Consider the following 22,217-nt stretch of genomic DNA (forward strand, 5'->3'; position numbering starts at 1 on the left):
ATTTTGCTTGTGCTGCAGTTTAGTGAAGGCAAGAAAGGTGCCTTGTTCCATTGCTGTGTTTGTAGAGACAGTGCATAGGGTCCTTTATTTGTCCTTTTCAGATTAGTGTTCCTGTCGCATAAGGGAGTGAGCCAGAGGCAGCCTTTCTTCTGTGCTGGTGGGGAGCTTTTTCTCCTTTTGGTGTCCATCCACAGCTGGGATGATGGGGTAGTGGTTCCAGGATGACTTCTAGGGGTGATCTCAGAAGTTGAAGGAAATAACTTTGTTATTTCTGACATCTGCCTACACTTCTGCTCTTATAGACCTCTAGGTGTGGAGCCTGTCCCACCCCACATGTGATCTGTACCAGTGCTTTGCTAGCCTTACCAGCCTTGTTTTTCCTAACGTGTGACCTAAATTTCTCCCTTTCTGTAGTGCAAGCTCATTACCCATTATCCCATTTACCATGGCAACCGAGAACAGATTATTCCTTTCCTCTTTGCAACAGCTTTTTATGTATTTGAAAACTTCCTCTCTCCCCTTCACATTCTTCACTAGTTAAGATCAAGTGACCCTGTTTCCTTCAGCCTTTGGGGCAGGTTGTTTTCCAGCCCTTGCTTTCCTCTGGCCTCCTTTCAGTCGCTGTGTTTTTCCTTAGAAGGGCAGTGCCCAGACAGGAATGCAGTTATTCCAGCTGAAGTTTTATCAGCATTGGTGGACTATGAGATTTCTGTTGTTATCTGTCAGGCTGTACTCCAGCACGTGTATCCCACTATTGTGTTTGCAACAGCATGATATTAATGTCTGTTCTTCCCCAGTCCTTGTCTGCGCTGCTATGGTGTAACTCTCAGCACTTTCCTGGCAGCACAAGTGACGGAAAGGCCAGGTTCACAGGGAGAAATTGGGAAACACTTGCTGACCTGGTCCTCTACCTGCTCCCTTCAGGGATGCTGAGCCCTGTTACTCCAGCCACCTCTGGCCGTGGGTATGAAGGCAGCCTAGCCTGGTGGGAGAGGTTAGCACGTCTTCCCCTATACCCATTAACACAGACAGGGCATTGCTCAGGAGAAATCACTTTTAATGTTAATATCCCCGTTGCGTTCAGCCTCTACAAAAACTACTGACTGGTCTGTACCAACCCGCAGGCTCGGCACGAGCCTCCCTCGCGCAGGCAGCCGTGCACAGAGAGGAAGATGGTTCAACGCAGCGTGGAGCGGCTCCCCCCAGGGAGGGGGGCTGCGCTCGGCGGTGGGCTGGGCTCCCTGCCCTGTGCCTAGCAGGGGGGCGGGGAGAGCCAGGCTGTGTCGATGGTCCGTGTGCGCAAGGCGCTGTGTGTGTGCGTGGCACTAGGGACGGCACAAACGTGTGCTGGGGCCCTGAGCTGCGTATGGCACCCCCCAAACAGCACATTCTCCTCATCGCGGAGACCACGTCTGTGCAGCACCCAGCACCGAGGGGCTCTGGGCCTCGCTAGGATGGCGATGGTAAACGGATGCTAAGGGCAGTTCTGGGTGGGGCCGCCCCTCCCTGCTCTGCTCGCAGGGATGCCGTGCCAGACACTTCACCTTTCCTTTTTCCACCTCTTCCTTGAGACCACGTGCTGCAGGGAGCAGCTGGCCAATGGCCCTTGGACTCCAGCTATCTGGTCCAGGCCGCCTGGGTGGTTCATATCCTTTCTCACCTGGGGATGGGGCTCTGTGCAAGTCCTGCAGGGAGGGGCGGCACGAGTGGGCAGGCAGGCAGCGAGCAAGTGGAGGCCTGCTGCTGTTGAAGATGAGCCTCATGGCAGGAGACCCCCCATGCTGCAGACCTGGAAGACACAAGCGCAGCCTGGTGCAGGCAGCCAGAGCTTGCCTTCCCTGACCTGCTGCTGCTCAAGCCTGCAGCACCTTTCCTAGCCAGGCAGGGATACTGGTGCAGACACACATTTCTAGCTGTGAAAACACAAGTTAGGGTCTCACTCTGTCTCCAACATCCATTCCTGCCCCAAGGATGGTTGGAGTCTGTTGTAGCATCCCTTGACCCTGCTCCAGCCCCCAGCAACATGCGTGCCTGCATGGGCTCCAGACCACATCGTCTGGCTTTGCTGCTTGAAACTTGATTTTATGCTATTAAAATTGAGCAACCTCCAATTTGCTGGAGAAGGAATATTGCACTAAGGGGCAGGTTCCTACCTCCAGTCCGCATGGGCCTCCAGCATTGTGCTCCGGCCACGCTGCTGCTCAGGTGATTAATGGGGCGAGATTGGAGCTCTCCTCTGGCATCTTCTCACCCTCTGGTGACGGCCGCTGCTTGCGCCCACCTGCAGCAGCAAGGGTGCCTAGGGCTGGGTGCTGGGCACCAAGGGTGCTCAGGGTAGGGGGTGCGTGGGGTCGGGCCAGGACCAGGCAGCTGGCTCTGCCGGAGCTAGCCCTACGTGCAGCTTTGCCTGCTGCTGGGGTGCCCCCGGGGAACTGGGCTGCCCCCCTGCTCCACGCCAGCCCCTTGCAGGGCATCCCCAGGACGGGGCTGGGGTGGAGCTGACCCAAGCAGCAGGGTGCCAGGGTAGAGCTCTCCCCCGGGTACTCCCTCCCCGGGTCAGTCACTCACTGAGGGATCTCAGCAGCCTTCTGCCCAGCGTCTCCTCGGAGCTGCTTGGCGATGAGCTGGTCCCAGCTTCTCTGCCCGGGGGCTCTGCCTCCAGGATGGTGCTGCAGCACTCACTGTCTGCAAAAGCCCAGCCTGACTGCAGCACCCCAGGGCACTGCAGTCCTTGCCACCCCCAGAGACCTGTGTGTGTCCCCCCGCCCCCAGACAGACTCACTCTGCCGCTTGCTGTTGTCCTCGTTGTCAGCCAGCTCCTCCTGGATGAAGGGGATGCCCTCCATGCGCAGGAACACCGACTCGCTGGGACTGCGCAGCCCCTCCGAGCGGCTGCCTGCAGGGAGACAGGGCACCATGGTGGCATGGTGGGCAGGCACTGTGCCCTGGGGCAGGACACAGGTCCCAGTGCCAGGGACCCCCCAGGGAGCACGAGCATGTGGGGAACATTTACAGCATTTACATGCCTGCACACTTGCACCTGTGCGCATGTGCAGGTGCAGAACAGTGTTGACACGCATGTGCGTGCAAATGCCCACGTGCCCCAGGCCACGTGCAACTGCATCTCTCGCAGCGTTGGCCAGTGGCAGGGAAGGGATGCTGCTGGGTGACTCACACATGGCGCTGTTCCTCTCATTCAGGAGGGTGGTGGCATCTTCCTTGGGTGTCTGTGGGGTTCCTCGTGCAGTCGAGGCCTTGGTTGAATCCCTGTCGAAGGCCTCCATGTCAGGGGACTGGGGCGAGCTGTCCATACGGCTGGCCACCAGCGCATTGTGATACTGCTGCCGGGTGACCTGGGCACACAGAGAAGCATGCCCAGCTCAGCGGGCACCGAGCCACACCGGGACCTCCCGGGGACTTGGTGGAACCTAACCCTCAGCAGGAGTGCAAGACCCCCCAGCACCCACTGGGCACCCACCAGGCTCCCAGGACAAGAGGGTGCCTGGGCAGGGGTGGCCAGGGTGGGACAGTCCCTGCCAGCCCAGCCCATACCTTGACAAACTGCACGTCGCAGAGGATGTGCACGGAGTAGTCGGGTGTGTAGATGTTGTTGCTGCTGCTGTGGAGCTGCGTGGTGCTGCCACCATAGTCGTTTTGCTCCCGGTTGGGTGACTCGCTGCACCGTGACGGTGACCTGTTCACTGCCAGAGGGGACAGCAGAGAGGCACTCACTCTTACTTGTGGTGCCGCTTGGGGCCCCAGTGCCAGCGCGGGGCCAGGGTGGACCGGTCACCTCTGGCGGCTGTGCCCCATGGACACCGGGGCTGTCAGGGGCCCTACGGGGGACCAGCGGTGGGGTCCTCCTTGGTGCACGCTGGCGGTGGAGACTGTGCCGTGCCAGCCCTGTGCACACCAAAGGGACCGGGCAGGCAGGCATCTGACCAGGCACTGGCAGCAGAGGGTAGGGCTGCTGCCTGCCTGTCACACTGACGGACTGACAGCTCTCCTGCTAATGCAGCCCTTCTGCATGGCATTTGGCACAAATTCTCCTGGTTGCAGCTGGCAGCCCGCGGGGGTTTACTTAACCTGCTTCGAGGGCACGCTCCTGTCCACCCCGACTCCGACAGAACAGGAGCAGAGGCTGCCATGGCAAGCTGGCCCATCACTCACGTTGACTGATGATGGCCTCTGACACGCGGCGTGATGGATTTTGTCTGGTCAGTGATTTATTAAGGAACAAAGGCAGCTTGTTCCTTGCACGGGTGACGTCAACATCTTGCTGACTCTAAAGTCAGCTGCTCTAAAGACTGCTGCTAAAACACCCTTCTATTACCCAGATTGCCAGAAAGCAAGGGAAGCAGGGCAGCGTGCATGCAGGGCTGCAGGTAACCGTCATCAGAAGCAGCAAATAGCAAGAAAACCCAAGCACTGAGTGCAGAAAATTACAGAAACTGCACACCAAAGAAAGCCCAAGCCGTCCATGGCTCCCCCTTGTCCCCATCCCAGTATTCCTGGGATTTGCGTCATACTGGGGAGGCTGCAGCAGGGCTGCTGTCCCCAGTCTGCCACCCGTGCTCCAACCAGCCAGGGGCTGCCCGGTGTGGGGTGCTGTGGGTGCTCCTCTCCCAGTGCTGCCTGGCACATGGACTGGAGGGGGCTTGGCGCACAGGGAGCTGGAAAGAGCCTGGTACATGCGGAGGTCCCTGCCCAAAGCCATGCCCTGTTACCTGGAGAGCCAGCCAGGGAGTCCCCTCTGCTGAAGGCGAAGGTACGGGACACTGAGACAGGCACTGCAGAGAGAGGGAGAGGGAAGGAAGGAGAGGACGGGGGAAGGTGAGGGACGGAGGTGAGGGTGGGGGACAGACCAAGAGGAAGAATGAGAAAAAGAATCATGTGCCAGCAGCTCGGGATGGGCTCCCACCAGTGCCTCCAGCACCCCTTCCCACCCCTCTTACACCCTCCTGCTTCTGCTCCAGGGAGGCACTCGCCAGCCCCGGGGACAGGGACACTGGCAGGGACACAGACTTGAAACAGGCTGCTCTGTGATGAGGTAAGAGGAGGTGAGGCTAGGGGGGGACCAACTCCTGCCAGGCCTGTCGGCACAGCCACACATCTCCCTACAGCCATGGTGTGGGCAGAAAGCACCTTCCTCCTGCCGGCTGAGGGCCAGCACCCTGCTCCAGCCCTTTGCCAGCTGCTGCCAGGAGAGGGGACTTTGTGGTCAGCTTGTGCCACCTCAGAGGTGGGCGGGAGCTGAACCAAGTCACTGTGCGTGGCATCTGGGATGCTTCTGTGTGTGCAGGCAGGTGGCAGAGAGGGAATGTGCTCTGCGACAGCCCCTGTCTCCACACAGCCCCGCAGCTGCATTCGTGCAGGGCTGCCTGCAGCTCCCTGCAAGGCCCCGGGTCTCAACAGACTTGGGGCGATGCCGAGAAGAGCCACCCACTGGGGGCTGCTCCATTCAGGAACCACAAGAAGCAAGGGCCCTGCATCCAGGGCTGCCTGACCCATTGCCACATAGAGGATGAATCACAGGCCATTCACTTTCCATGCTCTATTGCCACGGGTTACAGCAGCAGTGATGATTTCAAGGGCAGGCGTTCCCGTCCCTGTGACTTGCTGCCTGCGGGGAGCTGCCCTGCTGCCCTCCACAGCATCCCTGGGCCATGCCACAGGGGTGCAGGGCTCCATGGGGGAGCACGGAGAGACCAACACAGCATGAGCAATGCACTCGTTAACACCTCCCCGGGCCTCACCTTCGCTCTTGCCACTGTCAGCACCCAGCTTGACAGCAGTGGGAGACGCGAGCCCGCTGGCTGCCAGCCCTCTCCTCCAGCCATGGCCATGCTTCCCCCAGCTGCCAGCCCTCCTTCCCCGGGGCACGCTGCCCTCCCTTACACCACTGTGCCCGCAGCATGGCCGCAACACTCTAGGAAACGTCTGCTACCTACGTGATTAATGTTTTTAAATTGCTTCAAAGGTAAAACCCCCAGGAAATTTGCCCTGCAGCCACCTCCTTACGATCTCCCGCTCCTCCCCCAGTAACTCCTGTTACATATCCTCCCCTGGATTGAAACCTTCTGCAAATAAAAGTCCAAGCAAAGGCACCAGCATGAAGTGCTGCCCAGAACAACCTTATCCAGCCGGGAGCAAAGGACTGGTTGATAACCACTAGCGCTCACTGCCTCCTCACACCGCATGACCCTCCTGGCCGTGCCGGGTCTCTGCCGCTGCACCCCTGCACCCTGGCCGCTAATACCAAAGATCGCCTGGCGATAAAAAAGTTGCAAAACAACAGTTAATTAATAACAAATTGTTAAATGCTCAAGGGTTAACGTCTGAATTCTCCGCTGTAACACGCTACTCACACTCATTTCTGCTGGGCTTTGCTTCAAGGAGGAAGGAGGATGCCACCCCAACAAGGGAGGGAGATGCCCCATGACCTCTGCCTCCCAGCCTGCCTCCTCGCTGGCCAGGGGTCCTGCACCGCACACACAACACACACACCCCCCACGGCAGGCAGGGGTGGCTGGATGGCAGAAAACACCTTGTGACACAGCGTCACACGCGAGCACGGGGAGCAACGGAGCCCTGAGCGGCAGCATCCCGGCAGGCGGCTCTGCGGACACGCGTGGCTGCACCAACACGGTTCCCACTGTGGCTCGTGCCCTGCCTGTCCTGTGGCCCGTGGGCAGCACTCACTGCCTGAGCCCTGCTGGGGCCCTGGGGACACTCACCGAGGGCACAGGGGCATCGGGACATGCAGCAACATCCCAAAGGAAATCAGCCGCTTCATTGATTTCCTCTGTCCAAACCGAGTGTGCTGTGGACACACCGGGGAGCAGGAATGTGCACTGAGGGGTTAATCCAGCAGTCCATGAGCCACCCTTCCGAATGGAAGCAGAGCAAGCAGCAAGAAATAGGTGAACCCTAGAGCTGCACACAGACTGGGACCCACGGGAGTGACAGTCACCTGCCCTAAGGGACTCCCCCTGTTCTCTCAAATGACATTCCTCCCTACACCTCCCTAAAGGTTGAACTTAGTGGGTTCTTGTTTTGATTAGGCACCCAGAGCATCCTTGGCTTACTGTCAGTGCTGCAGATCTGACTGCAACATCTGGGGTCTGGGATGAGGGATGTTCTGGACTGGGGGTGGGCGGCACCTCTGCCTGCTCCCAAGCCTCCAGGGAGTAAATGTTTGCAGGGGTGATCAGCAAAGAAGGGTTGGGCTCACAGTCTCCCCTAATCAGAGCTCCCTCTTAACTCCCGCAAGCAGGGGATCTGCTCCTTAACCCATCAGCTTTGCAGGCAGGGAATTTACCAGGGCTGGGGCATCTACTTTTAACTCATGTAATTTCCCAAACCACCACAGGCGAACAGCTCACAGGTTGAGCTTGACCCATCTCTGCAATTCCTGAGCAGCCCCGGGCTCCCCCCGGCGTGGGACCCACATTCAGCTCATGCTCCGAGCCTCGGGAATGCAAATGAGTCCAGAGATGTTAAACTGAGACCTAGATGCACCGTGCCCAAAGTTGCAGGGTTTACTGCTCCCATCCGTGTGGACACGCTGCTGCCCTTGGGCAGTGCCCCTTGCAGTGGATCCCAGCACCTGCAGGGACCCAGCGCATAGCTGAAACCTCAAAGGGACCTCAAAGGGACCTCAAAGGGATCTCAAAGGGATCTCAAAGTCCCTCTGCGGGACTTTGCTGCATCAGCCCCTCAGCACATTGTTTCTCCACTGAGCTTTTTAGAAGGGGGTGACTTGGGCACAGAGCCTGAGCTGCTCTTTGTGGGGTGCAAACCCATCCCTCCTCCAGCCGGATGGTGCCGCAGAGGAGAGGTTTTAGAGCCTCAGCCTGTCCCAAAATACTTACACAGGAAGGAGGATCCAGCCAGGCTGCCCACTTTCCGCACGTCATTATCTGAAATGACAGTTGGAGGTGTATGAATCGCAGAGGAAGGGCTCCCACCTGTCCCGTGCCCTGCAGCGGGGCTACCCCACCCCAGAGCCAGCCCATTCCCCTGGCCACCAGCCAGCTCAGCCCCCGTGGAGGCTGTCAAAGTGAAGATAGGGCTGGACGGAGCCCACAGAGCCCTTACCTGAGGAGACGACAGCCATGATAGCAGGGATGCCGTAGTAGGTGAAAGCCCCGTTCTCAAACCGCAGCCCTTCCTTGCCAACCTCCACCTCCACTTTTCCCTGGAAGGAGAAGGAAAACCCACTCAGACAGGCAACCCATGCTCCTGGCCACCGACCCACCCAGGGCTGCAGGGACCCTCACCGCCCCGTACGAGAAGATGAGCATCTCTGCTGGCAGAAGCATCCCAGAGCAAGGTGGCAAAGAGAGATGGGCTACCCCCTGCCACCCTGCACTTGCCACTGCCCCAGGCACCTGCAGGATGAGGACGAAGTAGTCGACGGGGCGGTTGCGCTGGTAGAGGTAATGCTCCACTGCCTTCTTGTTCTTTCGGTTGTACTTGAGCTCCTGGATGACGTTGGGGTGTTTCAGGAGCCGCAACAGGATCTTCTCGGAGAGGTAGGGGGACTTGAAGGGCTCCACTTCTAGAGGGGAGGTAACACACGCTTGCTCAGTGGGGCCGGGGCTGCCGGGAAACCCTCGTCCTCTGAGCTGCATGGCCCCCCTTCCCGCAGCCTCAGCACCCCACTGTGTGGAGGGGAGCCAAACACAAACCCACGATGGTGGAGCAGCGGGATGCCCAGGGTGGGGGCCCCAGCAGCAGAAACTGCTTGTTTGGCGGAAGCCCGACCAAGGAACGGCTCAGGGATGCCCTGTGGGGCTGGTGCTGCTGCAGGGAGATGCAGGGCTTGCACAAGGGCCAAGGTACCTGTTGCCATGAACCGATGCGTAGCCAGGAGGAGCTGCGGGGAGATCTTCACCTTCATCTCGCTGTCTGACAGCCTGAAGATGGAGAAGTCCTGGGGCTTGCGTCCCCGGTGGGGCACCCGCTCCTTCTTCCGATTGTCTGCTGCAGGGCAGAGAGCAGAGCGGTCACCTGTTTGCAGCAGCCACAAAGCCACTGCAGCTGCAGAGCCCCATACCACATGCACACATATGGAGAGAGGCAGGTCTTGCTGCAGGCTATGGCAGGGCTGCTGTGGAGCAGCAGCCAGAGCAGCAAGGTGCACAGAATGTGCTGTGCATCACAGCCTTGGGAGCAGCTCCCTGAGGAGGAGGCAGGGTGGTGAAACACGCTTCTTTCTCAGGAACAAGTCCTGGGTTGCCCTGGCTGGATGCATCACCCAGAGCTGGAAAGGAGCTTGGGAACCACCCATGGGCATTTCACACCGAACACACATGTCCCTGGGTCAGGCCCTGCCCATCCACTGGCTGCTGACGCTGGTGCTTCTCTATCTTGAGCATTCAAGACTCCCTGACATCTCACCAGCATCTATCCATCATTCTTGTCTTTCCCACCATGACTGTGAATTGCTCTGGGGAAGGACCACGATTTGCTCTGGCCTGTTTCCTACCCACATGCCTGTCTGTCTGTGCGGGCTCCCACCCTGGGTCCTGCAACAGCAGTAGCTGCTCTGGGACACTAACTGTACAGATCCGTCTCATCCAGGATCTCAGACTTGATGATCTCCTCAATGACATCCTCCAGGGTGACAATGCCCATCACCTCGTAGAATGGGTCTCCTTCCCCTTCGTTGTTCACCCTCTGCACGATGGCCAGGTGGGACTTTCCTGCAGGGGGAGAGCAGAGCAGCAGTAAGACCCCACCCCTGGTGAGAGGGGTCCCCAGCACGGCGGGCTGGCAGGCAGATGGGGCTCGGTGAGAGGCACAGACCACAGCAAAACCTCAGAAGCAGCCACTATCACCCAAACCCACCCCAACTGCACTAACCCAAGGAGAAGGGCTGGACACACAGTCCAGCCTAACAGGGCTGCTGCTCTCCAGGCTGATTTTCACGTGCCACAGAACTCTGCCTGGCTCTTTTTTGGGGCTGCTTGCTTTCTTTACCCAGGCAATCTGCTGCGTGTCACTCCATTTAGCTCTTTGACAGCCTCTTGTGCAGAACTGAAGTGTATATTACACCAGCTGCTTCTTGCTTACCCTCAGCTTCATTGGCACGAGCGACTCTAACAGAGCAATGAGACAGCGTCCTCCAACACAGAAATGTGAGCATGTCCTTGGGCTCTGCTGATTTCCCTCATCCTCCTGATGTTTTCTCATTCTGTTGTTAATTATCTTTCCTATCAAATTGCCAGGAACAGCTCCCCCACATCTTTCTATCCATCACCGTCTGGACTGATCCTAAAGTTTTTCTTAAAACACAGGCAAAGCCTCCAGCTCCTCAGAACAGCAGCTGGTTTTAATGCAGAAATGCATGTATGTGTTTGCAGCTTTCAGCCCAGCTCCTGCAGAACTCTTGTGTGAACCATCTGGATGTGGAGGCTGAACACTTTTCAAGCCATCGGCTTGCACCTGAACATCTTCTCCACGCCCTGCCCCTGAGAGCACCTCCTCTCTGTTACCTTAAACAAGCAGGCTGGGACCAGGACCTTCCTTTGGCTGCAATGATGGTGACTCCTGCTCAGAAGTTGCAGCGTTTCTCAATCACAGTCTCAGCTTCCTCACTTGTCCCCAGTAAGCTGGCAGCTCTGCTGACACATTTTCAGGCTTCTTGCTTTTGACATACTTGAAACATTGCTATTTGCTTTTGCATGTCCAGCTCTCTGCAAGCTGTTTTGACTTCTTCAACTTCTCCCTTCCTTTACTGTCTGCTCTGATTTATGTTCCTGCTCAGCAGCTTGACCAGAACCCAACTTCCAAGCCACAAACAACTTCTGGGTTTCTAGCTCCAATGTATTCTTGGACCTGCCAACGAACAGCACTGTTTTTCTCACTGGCCCTGTGGCTCCTACGCTGTTGAGCAGCACACTCAGGTTCTGAACCTCTATTTTTACTTAAAATGTTAAAAATGTCTTTCATTGGCACCACAGCCAACAAATTCCCCTCCCTCTGTTTGCTCTGCACCCCTGGGGTCTCCTTTTGCAATGCCTGCACAAACCCAACTGTACCGTGGGCACTGCAGGGAACTCCGGAAAGCTGCAAACACCTTATTTTCCTGCTGTGCTCAGAGCTGAGCTCCTTGAGCAGCAACGGCCACCCAAAAGGGGGGCATGTTCCTTCTGCTATGAGTCTGCCTCTGCATCTGCTTTTCCCACAAAGACTACCCAACAAACTTGCCTGCTGCTCTGGGCGAGGGGATGTGAACAGTATTTATGCATAAAGATGCAACAGGGCTGGGCTCCTGCCTGCTGCACAGCTCCCTCCTCGCCCGCTGGTGCCTTCTGGCTCATCCCTGCAGTGGGACAGGGACGAGCACATCCAGGGCATCCCTGCAGTCCCACCAAACATGTCTTGCTGGGGACTATGCGACCTTCAAATAACCCTGCCCTGGAACTGAGACAAGCAAATGATATTTCTCAGCTGAAGATCAGCGCTATACATTTCTCACAGCAAAGCTTGGGCATTTTCCACAGTATAAATTCCCTCCTCCTCATACCAAGCTTTTAGTGCAAGATTTCAGAGAGCAGCTCACTGCCTCCCACGCCTACAGAATTAGAAACGAGAGCATAACATTGCAGCAAGTAGCACTGAGACGCACTTTAAAAAATCAAATCAAAAGCCTCGGGGCATTGAAAATTCAGCATGTTCTTTGGACCGGGCTATTTCACTCCCTTCATACACAGGTTTGTGCATCTTGTCTGTTCAGTGGGTAATAAAGCAACACGACTTGAGACTTAAAAAGAAAAGAGCAGCGGAGTTGGCTGCAAGACAGCAGCAACAGCTACGTTTCATCTTAGCAAAGTCCAACTTTCAAAAATGTCTCCTTTGCCAAACCCCGCTCCCAAACACTGGGGCCATCTGGTCTCCTACAAGTCCTTGGGTGAGCGAGGAGAGGGGAGAAGTTATTTCTTTTGGCTGAAAGCTTGTTGTTAATGACATTTACATGCAACCCAAAACCACCAAGCCCTTACAAAAAGCTTAGGTGCTACTTAAAGGCAGTCAGAGAGTAATGGAGGCAATTCTTTTTTTGGCTAAACACCTACATTGACACTGTAATTTACCCTAGAGCAGCCTCAGAGAAACGTGATTCCAGCTCCATGTTCACGTAGCGGCAAATGAGATTATTTAGAAATAACCCAGCACCGTCAGCCTGGGAGGAGACCCAAGGTTTCACTGTGCTGAGGGCAGAGCCAGGAGAGCTGTTAGAGTGCTCAAGAGTTCTTTATTTTCACAGAAAATAAACACTTGTAGCCACGCTATAAACGCCCAGGTTTAGGTTTCGGGGCTAATACCCACATTAGAGACAGAGCAGGTACCCAGTGAGGGAAAATTGTTGCAGTTCATGTGGTTGCTCCTGGCCCACATCGAGTGAGCTGATCCTAGCCCCTGCCTGGCCAGCTGATACCCATATCACAACCTTCCCCAAAACTTGCTCCCAGCCCTCCCCAGAGCTGGTGCAAATGATTGCTGCTCCCAGCTGGCCCCCACTGGGAAAGGGCTGACTTACCATGACTTCCCTCCTGAGGCACATGCGATTATTTGCAAAGTCCTGCCTCCCTGACCCGTCTGGGTCCTGCGTCTCCTCCCATCACCTTCTTAACAGACCTTATAAATTTGGCAGCTGGGGGTAGGGGGGGGTTTGCAGGTGCCCTGGTTGTATGGTCGTGGTTTGTTCCCGCATGGGCTGGGGATGCTGCCAAGCTTGGCTGTACCCCCTTTCCCAGCCCTAGGAGCCGCTACACTTGCACAGAGGAAAAGCAGTGGCTTTTGGAGCAGGTATGAGGGCAGAAGTTGGGTGATCTTATGAGGTGGAAGCAATGTCCAAGGGAGGGTGGCAGAGGGATAGACCTGGGGACATCAGAGGTGTCACATTCTCTTCTCCAGCTGTTACCCTGCAGGTCTGCCTCAGTGGGAGTACAATAGAGAGAGATATAAATCACTTAAACAAAACCCCAAGCTTGATCTAAACCAGCTTTAAGATCTGTAAAACTGGTTCCAAAAACCGTGCTATCGTAACCGTTGCTTGATAGCTCAAATGAAATGAATTATAAGGGTGAGCTGCTTCCCCGCTAGCAAGCTGTCACATGTGAATTTTACAGGGCTATTGCCGATGCAGGAAAGCACAGTGAAACACTTGAGAATCAAAGCCTTGGTTTGGCAAAAGCTAGAACAAATGGGCAATTAACTTCACTTGTGCGAATGGCTCCACTGGCCTCCACAGGACTGCTCTCGCACAGGAAGCCTATAGGTGATTAAGTGTCTGCTCAGCATGGGATACAACTGTACTAAATTCTTTATGAGCTACATGAAATCTGCTCTTTTCAAACAACAGCTTCAGTGGAAAGTTAACGCCTCAAAATGCTAAATTACAGAGCTAATATAAACAGCTGAAAGCTTCCGGAAGGAGCAAGCATCTGAACAGATAGCTAAAGCTTTTATGCCCATTTTTAGGAGCCTTGTTTTTCATAGGTACCTAAATGACCTTGGGCGCATAGAGCCACCTCAAAGTGTCCTCCCCGATGGGAGAACAGGGTCTGAACACATGGAAAAGCCTTTATCTGTGGGAAAGAAAGTGCTTTTGGCTGCAAATATAGCCCAGACTACTTCCTTATAATTTTTTTTTATTAGGTGCTCTGCCAGAGGAATGTTAAAGATGCTTTAGCCTTGTCTCTCGTTCCATGAGATGAGCATTCTAAGCATGAAATTAATTTTCATGAATCTTACAGTAAGATCTAAAGCTGTTAGTAGGAGATCAAAGGTACAGGCACAAGCATGAACCATTTACAGCTACAAGATGGAAGGCAAAAAAAAAAGATTAATCGGTAAATAAGGTTGATTTGTGAAACAACCATGATGTAACTGAAATCTGTCTTCCCTGTGTGCTTTTCATCAGAGCACTTCTCTGGGCCAGGGGGCTGCCAGCACCTCCGTGCCCCCTTGCAGACCTGGATCTGAAGTAACTGGGGACCCTGACTTGAACTTCTTGAACTAGATACATGTGTGTGAGTGGGCTCTTGTGTTACCACGACCCTGCACCAAGGGTGAAACCACATGCCTAAGGAGTTGCACCTAGAGGCAATACACATCTATCTAAACATGGGGAAATAACCACGAGGGCTGCAGGGGTACCCAGCTCTACGGGGAATCGGAGCTATGCGAAGGGAAAACCGTAAATCCTAATCTAATCCAGACCTTCCACAGAGATGAGAACTTCATCTGTTTACATCTGTCTCTAGCAGAGTACAAAAGCCTTTCTCATACTCTGCTTTGGTGCTTTTCCTAATCCTAAGGAAAAGTGGGGGAAAGATGGAGTATTTGGAATAGCTGATGTATTACTGTTGGCAAAACAGATCAGGAGGGTAAGGGGGAGATTCAAGGGGATATGGAGTCTCATCTTCCATCTGTTGTACAACAGGGCTCTGACCTCCTGGGTATGACCCTGCCTGCCCACAAATGGTGGGTCCCCTTGCATATTACTTGGAGCCTAAGGAAGCCTACAAGGATGCTGAGGCTTTCTCAAGCTAAAAACCAAATGCTTCCAAAAAGCTGTTGCAAAACTGTTTTTATTGGTGTCTGTAGCATAGGCTACTTGATTCTTTCCCACAGCTCAGTCTGAAGGTGCCTTTGACAGCTCCCAAGAGGGAGATGGCCAGCTGTGTGCCCTCTCCCCTGAGGACACGGCTCCCCTCTTGCTTTGCTGAACAACCCCCTGGAGCAGGCTTGCTCTTGGGCTTGCTGGGGTGGGGTAAAGCAGCCCAGGGTTTGCACAGTAAGGTTTAACACAGGTTTGGGGGGAAAGCAAAGTAACATCTCAGGCAGAGCTGCTGCATGAGTAACTGAAAACATCTTTTGTGTATCTGTACCTCACCCACTCTCTGCCTGGCAATCACCCTTCAGGGCACGTGTACAGGATAGCTCCTGGATAACAACCGGCTCCTTAACCCATACATCTGGCTACAGAGGTCATTGCTTCAGCCCATTGAGATGCCCAAAATGGTGGCTATCACACTTGCAGAAATCTCTTGAAGGCTGGTTTAAATTTCAAGCCATGCTTTGTGCTTGCAATGACTGCAGGCTCAGAAGGCAGCCATTAAGAAAAGCAGGTGAAATTGTACTGACCCCAGTTCCTGGCAAGTGTAAGCACCTTCTCCAGCTACGTTCAGTTTGTAGAAGCCTAACAGAAGCTGTAGAGTATTTTGAAAAGCAAAGACAGACCCCAGGGCAGAACTGTCCTCTGCAGGACAGGCTGTTTTCCCTGCTAAGCCAGGAAGTTTGTTTTTGGAGAATTTACTTTTAGTAACTTTCAAAAGACGCCAAACCACAGAACGCTAATTTGAGTTGCGTCTCAGACTCTGCCCTGCTGCAGGAGAATGAACATAAGAGCAAATTTCCACTGTTTCTCTGACAGAGGAGGGTTATTTGCTGAAAGGTGCCATTGCTGTATACGGACCTGCCAAAAAACTTGTCAACAAAATCCATAAATGACTTGAGCAATGGGATAAGACTATGACTTCCCAAAGGCACCTACAGAACAAGGCGGTGGACCTCATGGAAGAGCTCCCCACGAGGAGTTGCATCACAGGACTGAAGCTGCAACATGCATTGCTTTGGTTATCTTAGGGATGAAGGAGAAACAGACTGCATCACCCACAGCATTTCACACTGAATGAATGCATAAACCTCTCCTCCTAGCTCCATATTTCCAAGGTGAAGTTTATCCTACTGGGACCTCATCTGCCCCTCTACATTGCTTTAGCTTGCTAAATATGGTACAGTTATTTCTCTGGTGTATTAGACAATTCCTCCTGGGAGCTTAGAATAAAGCCAGGTACTCTGAGATGCACCAATAGAAATTGCCAAGAAATTGTCTCCAAATTTTTTCGCTCCTTCAGTAGTTTCAGCTTATTTCAGGCTGCAGGTGGCAAAGTTATACTGGTGTGCATTTTCATATTTCTAGAGAAGAAAGGACACAGATTTTCCATAGTGTCCTCCACTTAGCACTTCTATGTAAATGCTGCACAACTATGCATGCCTTCTGTAATGACCTTGTCTAGCTTGCCTGAAAAGATGGCAAACTGGGTGTCCAGGCTTCATTATTTGAGTTCATTTCACTGAGTTTTGATGAGGAAATCAAGTCAAAACCATCCTCTAGCACAAGCAATTCCTGCCTTCAGCTGGACCTGCCTGACGCTGCTGTAATGTTGTTTTTCAATACAGTTTTAGCAGCTGCCCTCCTCTTTCAGGCTGTCGGTTGAAGTCCAAGCTATCCACTTGCAGGCCACCCCCAACTCTCTGCTGCTGTTTGCAGCCTTCTCTGGGTTTTTCCCAGTTCCCATTAGCACCCCAAATCTAACCATCTTTCTCCAGGAATTAGTGCCAAAAGAGACATCAGATGATGCCAGCAGCCGGCTTGTGAGAAGCAGATGTGAAGCATTTGACCAGTTCTGCTGTGATGGGGCAGGGGCCAGGTTTTGTCAGCCAGGAGCTCACAGCTGCTCTCGGGTGCTGTAACAACACTGGGCCTTAGCTCCCTACGTGCTACTGAAGTGTATGCTATTATTTTCATATGATTTAAATGTTTTGGCAAACTGACGCTAAAGAAGTGCCCTTCCCCAGGTCCGTCGAGGGTAATCCCATCTACACAGGGTCCTGCTGGGGGAGAGGGGATTTACAACTCACCTATGGATTAAATTTAAGGCAAACATCGATGCATCTTAATAGAACTGAGGTCAAACGAGGTTAGGTGTGAGCATACCTAGAAACCAACAGAGGAAAACTTCCCTTCAAACCCTGCTATAAAAGGCTGGAGAGGAAAAAAAGCCGATCATCTTCACAGCTAGGATAGCACAATGAGAGAAAATAAATGCATTAGGTAAACAAGAACAATACAGTATGATACCAGTGAGTAGGAGGAGAGGCAGAAAAGGGGAAGTGCTGTATTTAATCATCCCCTGACATTTTCAGTAAGAATGAACAAATGTTTGTGTACTATGGCAAGGAGCTCTGGCAGTGAAATTGTGTTACTTATACATTATGCAGAAAAATGACATTACGGGTATAGTGGATGTGGCAGAACATTAATCATTAGTAAAACAGATCAGAAGTATACATTGCTATCCAGCAAAGACAGATTTAAAATGTTATGGGTAATAACAAAAGAAATAAAGGACAGAAAAGCTGTTTGAGTTAATTATAGGGGAAGGAAAAGAAAGCTGGCAAGGTTTCTCTAGAGGTTTGTCAGGGACTGAAGGACCTGGAGGTGGTTGTCAATGTCCATCCTTACTGGAGACTTTAATTTCCTAGAAAGAGCCTGGGCCTTATCAGTGGAAGCATTTGCTGTCCTGCAGGCACCTTGGATGTGCGAAGTGATGAATGCCTTCATTAAGCACTCGATGAACCAACAAGCAATCAGCCTACTCTCTAATTAGTAGAGGTGTCACAGAAGACCCAGCCATGGAAAGCAATCTTGATTGGATCAAACAAGATCCTTCAGCGTAATTCAAATGGACGCAGAAAAGGAGACAGTGATGAAGATTCTTAATTACAAACAGGAAATCTTTATTTTAGAAATTAAATAGTCAAGTGAATGGGGATGAAACGGCAGTGGATGGGACTGAAGGCAGGTGGGAGCAAACGTCTGTCGCAGTGCGGGAGCTGGCACGGGAACCTGTGTTTGGAACTGGGAAAAGAGAGTTTAGGAGGGGTTCAGGGCTGGGATGGAGGGTGGCCATCTACACAAAGGGTTCTGGGGGTGACCACATGCCTACAAGTAGGGGAAAGATGAATCGGAAGAGAAGAGCAACACATGCAGAGAAGAACGTTTGGGGAAAGAGCTGGAATCGCTGAACACCAAGCTGAGTTAAATACTAAGACCAAAAGCAAGGCTTTTCAGCCATGTAATTTAAAAAACACAGGGAGAAATGAGGTGGGAACAGAAATAAGTTTTAGGGAGAGCTCTACACAGGGGCTGTAGCAAAATGCCCCAGAAGGCCATGACAGCAAACAGATCTAAGGGAGGAAGAGCCTGAAGCAAAATGCTAAGAGTTAAATGGAGCAAAGCTGAAGAAGGCTGGATAATCTTCATTTGAGATGAGGACTAGCATGTGAAAGCACAGAGCAGGTAGCAAGGCTTGTTAACGTACCTGTCAGCTCAGGGAGCGACACACAGAAAACATCTCTGCTTAAGCAGGGCAGAGAGGACAAGCAAAGGGCAGTGAGTTCAGGAACCACGAGTCCATTTCTATAGATCTATTGATCCGCAGAGTACCAGGCTGTAGAACAAATTTGAAGGGGGGAGTAGTTGAATACATCAAAGTAAATCACATAAAGTGCAGGGGAGGCTGACCAAGGAGGACTGTGCCAAAGCCACATGACATCTTTGATAACACCTCACTCTCTAGACAAGGGAGAGGTAGCAGAGACCTCAGGTGAACTTCAGTAACGTCATAGTATCATGCAGGAAGTCACAGTTAAGAACGAACTGCAAAACATATAAGGAATTAGGAAGAGGCGAGACAACTGGTTATGTTAGAAGAGGCATGGTGGGGTGGAACTACTGCAGCTCATCAAGGTTGAACCCAGAGAGCAATCTTACTGCCTTGGCTAACAGTCTCAGTATAAAAAACAGGAATTTGCTGATTTGCACCAAGTTGGGAGTCTCCAGTCGTGCTGAGGGGCAGAGAGGGTAGGTGGTGTGTGCCACACAGAACTCCTCTCCCTCTGATCCTGGGAGGCGGTGGGGACACAGCTGTGCATCTCCAGAGAGGATGCTGACCTGCATGTATCTGATGATCGCTTTCCTGGCGCGCAAGAAACATCCTACCCTGCCATCCTCCCAGCTCTAAAAACAAGCACAGAGATGACTCACAGAGAGGTTTTCTCTGTGTCTGGGATGGACCAGGTTGGCCTTTCTCACATGATCAGCTCTGCTTGCGGCAGAGCAGCCCCAGGCAGCCCCAGAGCCAAGTGCTATCCTCCCGCATTACATAATGCAGGATGTCACGCTGCAGCCATTTCTTAAAGACTCACTCACCACGGTATGACATACCGAGTAACACGCAGCAAAACGCAGTTCCCAGTGGGGAGAAAAAAAACACGCTGTGTGTATTCTCTGGGTATGGTTAATGAAATACTGCTCTCAGCATCTCTGGGGCTGCTGGCAGCTGCTGCATTACAAATACTGCCACAGCTGCAAAAAAAAGCACAACTCTTTCTAAGGGTTTAGGCTTTTTTCTTCCTTTAAACCACTTGCACAGAAACACTTTCTAGACCTGCTTCTCACTGCTAAGCTGAAAACGCGAGAGCTAAGTAACGAGATGCGATCTACTGCCATAAACTCCTCCATGCAGAACAGAGCGGCAAACGCTGCCTTGCTGGGGCAGGGGTGTGAGGTAGGCACCGTGCCCATGCTGCCAGGCCCTTGCAGAGACATCAGGCCCCTGGGAGAGTCTCACCCACTGAGCCACCAACCTCTGAGGCCAAAGGCTCTTACAGTCTCCATAACATCACAGGCACAACCAGCATTGCAGGCCCTCGATTCACCCAGGGTCTGTTCCACCAGGTGACACCAGGGTTACCGCCACACCAGCGCATGCAGGGCCCAATTTTCCCCAGCATCCCCGGTACCTGCCGGGTCCTGCCAGGAGGCCATGTGGGGTGGGCCGCGGGCGGCTGCTCACCAAGGAACCTTTGGGGGTGCAGAGGGGGCGCAGGGGGAGCTCAGGGGGTGGCGGCCCGGCGGCCTCACCCTTCTTGAACTCCTCAAGCAGTGTGTCGAGGCGTGTGTCGTTGAAGACGCAGTGGAGCGGGCGGCGGTAGAAGCGGGTGACAGTCTGCAAGGGGGTGCAGTCATCAGGGTCGACGAAGGCCAGGTCCTTGACGAAGAGCAGGTCAACAATGTTGTCACGCCGACCACCCTCGTAGACGGGGATGCGAGTGTAGCCGGAGCGGAGGATCTCGGAGACGGTGGCGAAGTCCAGCATGGCATCGGCGCGGAGCATGAAGCAGTCTTCCAGCGGCGTCAGCACGTCCTCCACCACCTTGGTGCGCAGCTCCAGCGCACCCTGCACCATGGCCAACTCCTCCCGCACCAGGTCGCCGTGGGGGCCGGCGGCGCGCAGCGTCTCCAGCAGCCGCTCCCGCGTGGAGAAGACGCTGAGCTCCTGCCTCAGCGCCCAGTCCAGCAGCCGGCTGAGCGGGTAGCAGAGGGGGAAGGCGGCCAGCATCAGCAGCCGGGTGAGGCACAAGGTGCGGGAGGCGATGGCCAGCCCGTGCCGCGAGCAGACGGAGTAAGGCAGCACCTCGCCGCCCAGGAAGACGGCGGCGGCGCACAGCAGCACCGGCAGCCAGGGCGCTCCCCGCGGCCCGCCCGCCGCCGCCACCGCCCCGCCGCCGGGCAGCGAGGCGCAGAGCCAGCCGGCCAGCGCCGCGTTGGCCCCGGCCTGCCCCAGCAGCAGCGTGCACAGTAGGTAGGTGCCGCCGCCGCCGCGCACCGCCTGCACCCGCCGCGCCTGCTCCCGTTCGGCGGCCGAGCCGCTGTTGCGCAGGACGCGGAGCTCCAGCGGGTCCAGCGAGAGCAGCGAGAGGCGCAGCCCGCTGAACAGCGCCGACAGCCCCAGCAGCAGCAGGGCGCCCAGCGCCCGCAGCCAGCCCGCCTCGGGCAGCGGCAGCAGCCAGGCGCCCAGCGGCGGGGCGGCCGGCCGGACCCGCAGCAGGAAGCCGCCCGCCGCGCCGTGGTGCGCCCAGGCCCGCCCGTCCCAGGCGCACAACGAGAAGAGCCGCCCGCCCGGCCCCGCCGGCGCCTCGCCCTTGCGCGGCTCCCGCACCCGCACCTCGGCCAGCGCCGAGCCCGCCGCCCCGCCCGAGCGCAGCGGCCCCACCACCTCCACGTCCGAGGCCCAGGCGCTGCGCTCCCGGCACCGCTCCGCCGGGCCCCGCGCCGCCTTGCCCCCCGCCGCCGGGGCCGGAGCCGTCTCCTCGATGAAGACCAGCCGCGGCTCCCGCTCCCCCGCCGGCCCGCGGCTGCCGTTGCCCTCGGGCGGCGGCTGGAAGTAGACGCGCAGGAGGAAGCGGCTGCCCTCCGCCGCCTGCACCGCGCCGCCCTCCAGCGACACCCGGCCCGGCGCCGTGTCCTCTGGCCGCAGCCCCAGCAGCCAGGCGGCCCCGGCCGGCGGCCGCGGCGACAGCGAGAAGAAGAGCAGCAGCACGGCGCCCCGGCTCCGGCCCCAGCCGCCGCCACTGCCGCAACGCCCCGGGGCCGCCGCCGCCGCCATGCCGCTGCTCCGGCACCGCAGCGCCCGCCCGCCGCACCGGGACTGCAGCGGGGAGCCGGCACGGCACGGCACGGCACGGCGCGGCGGCACACGTGGGCCGGGAGGCGGGCAGCCACCGCCCCACGTGCGACCGGGAGCCGGCCCGCGGCGCCCCGGCGGGAGGGGCCGGCGGAGCGGGGCTGCCGGGGTGCCTACGCGGGGAACGGAGGGGAGGTTCGCCCTCCCGCCCCGCACGGCCCACGCGGGAGCATCCCCACAGCGGGCGGCACCACTCGCTCTCCCCACGTCTGGTGCGACGCTGGCGGGGCTGCCCGGCAGCCCATCCCCAGGGTTACAGGGCTGCCCGGTAGCTCCTCCCCGGGGTTACGGGGCTGCCCGGGAGCCCATCCCCGGGGGTACGGGGCCGCCGCCACCGCCGGCAGCTAGAGAAGGCTGCGGGCCCCGAGCAGCGAGCCCTGCCTCAGCCACCCGCACTCGCTCCCGGTTTCATCCCGGGTGTGCTGCGAGGGCCGGCCGTGGACTGCTTGCGGGGGGCTGCGCCTCCCCCCTGCACTGTGCAGTCGGGGTTTGCTGAAAGGCTTCTGCCAGCAGTCTCTAGAGCTGGGATTTGCAGTCAGCCTCCCTCTGTTATCTGCCAAGGCCCAACTCTTTAGCTTTTCAGTTCAAATTTATCTCTCTTCTTCCCGTGGCAGGGATTTTTTTTTTTTAATGGGGGGCAGATAGTCGTTACGTTTGCAGTCTTGCTAGGAAACAAATGTATCACACTGTAACTAACATTTATTCTCATGTCTAGACCTGATGGGGAATGTGATACACAAAAGGGGTTTGTCAGCTTCAGAAGGATGCACTGAAGAAGGCACTTAAGGACTGTTGAAACTTTAGGGTCTTCCTGGACCAACATCCACG

The 22,217-nt window shown here is 55.4% G+C and overlaps 1 protein-coding gene across 1 annotated transcript; it reads right to left on the reverse strand.

Moving 5' to 3' along the window:
- Positions 1-2,201: 2,201 nt before the first annotated feature.
- CNNM1 (cyclin and CBS domain divalent metal cation transport mediator 1) lies at positions 2,202-21,311 on the reverse strand. Its single transcript, XM_068397443.1, has 12 exons — positions 19,787-21,311; positions 9,567-9,710; positions 8,848-8,988; positions 8,394-8,563; positions 8,101-8,200; positions 7,875-7,922; positions 4,728-4,790; positions 3,553-3,701; positions 3,176-3,353; positions 2,783-2,896; positions 2,569-2,685; positions 2,202-2,281 (listed from the first exon to the last, which is right to left on the reverse strand). The coding sequence occupies exons 1-12, from the start codon at positions 21,309-21,311 to the stop codon at positions 2,202-2,204; spliced, it is 2,829 nt and encodes a 942-aa protein (XP_068253544.1).
- Positions 21,312-22,217: the final 906 nt, after the last annotated feature.

Source organism: Nyctibius grandis, chromosome 4 (genome assembly GCF_013368605.1).
Source record: "Nyctibius grandis isolate bNycGra1 chromosome 4, bNycGra1.pri, whole genome shotgun sequence".
NCBI classification, from domain to species: Eukaryota; Metazoa; Chordata; class Aves; order Nyctibiiformes; family Nyctibiidae; genus Nyctibius; species Nyctibius grandis.

Coding starts and splice junctions, on each gene's coding strand:
- CNNM1 (XM_068397443.1), bottom strand. CDS start 21,311: ATGGCGGCGGCGGCGGCCCCGGGGCGTTGCGGCAGTGGCGGCGGCTGG. Junction 4,791..7,874: donor GGCTGGATCCTCCTTCCTGT/GTAAGTATTTTG, acceptor CTCTCTCTGCAG/TGCCTGTCTCAGTGTCCCGT. Junction 3,702..4,727: donor CTCCCTGGCTGGCTCTCCAG/GTAACAGGGCAT, acceptor CCCCTCTGGCAG/TGAACAGGTCACCGTCACGG.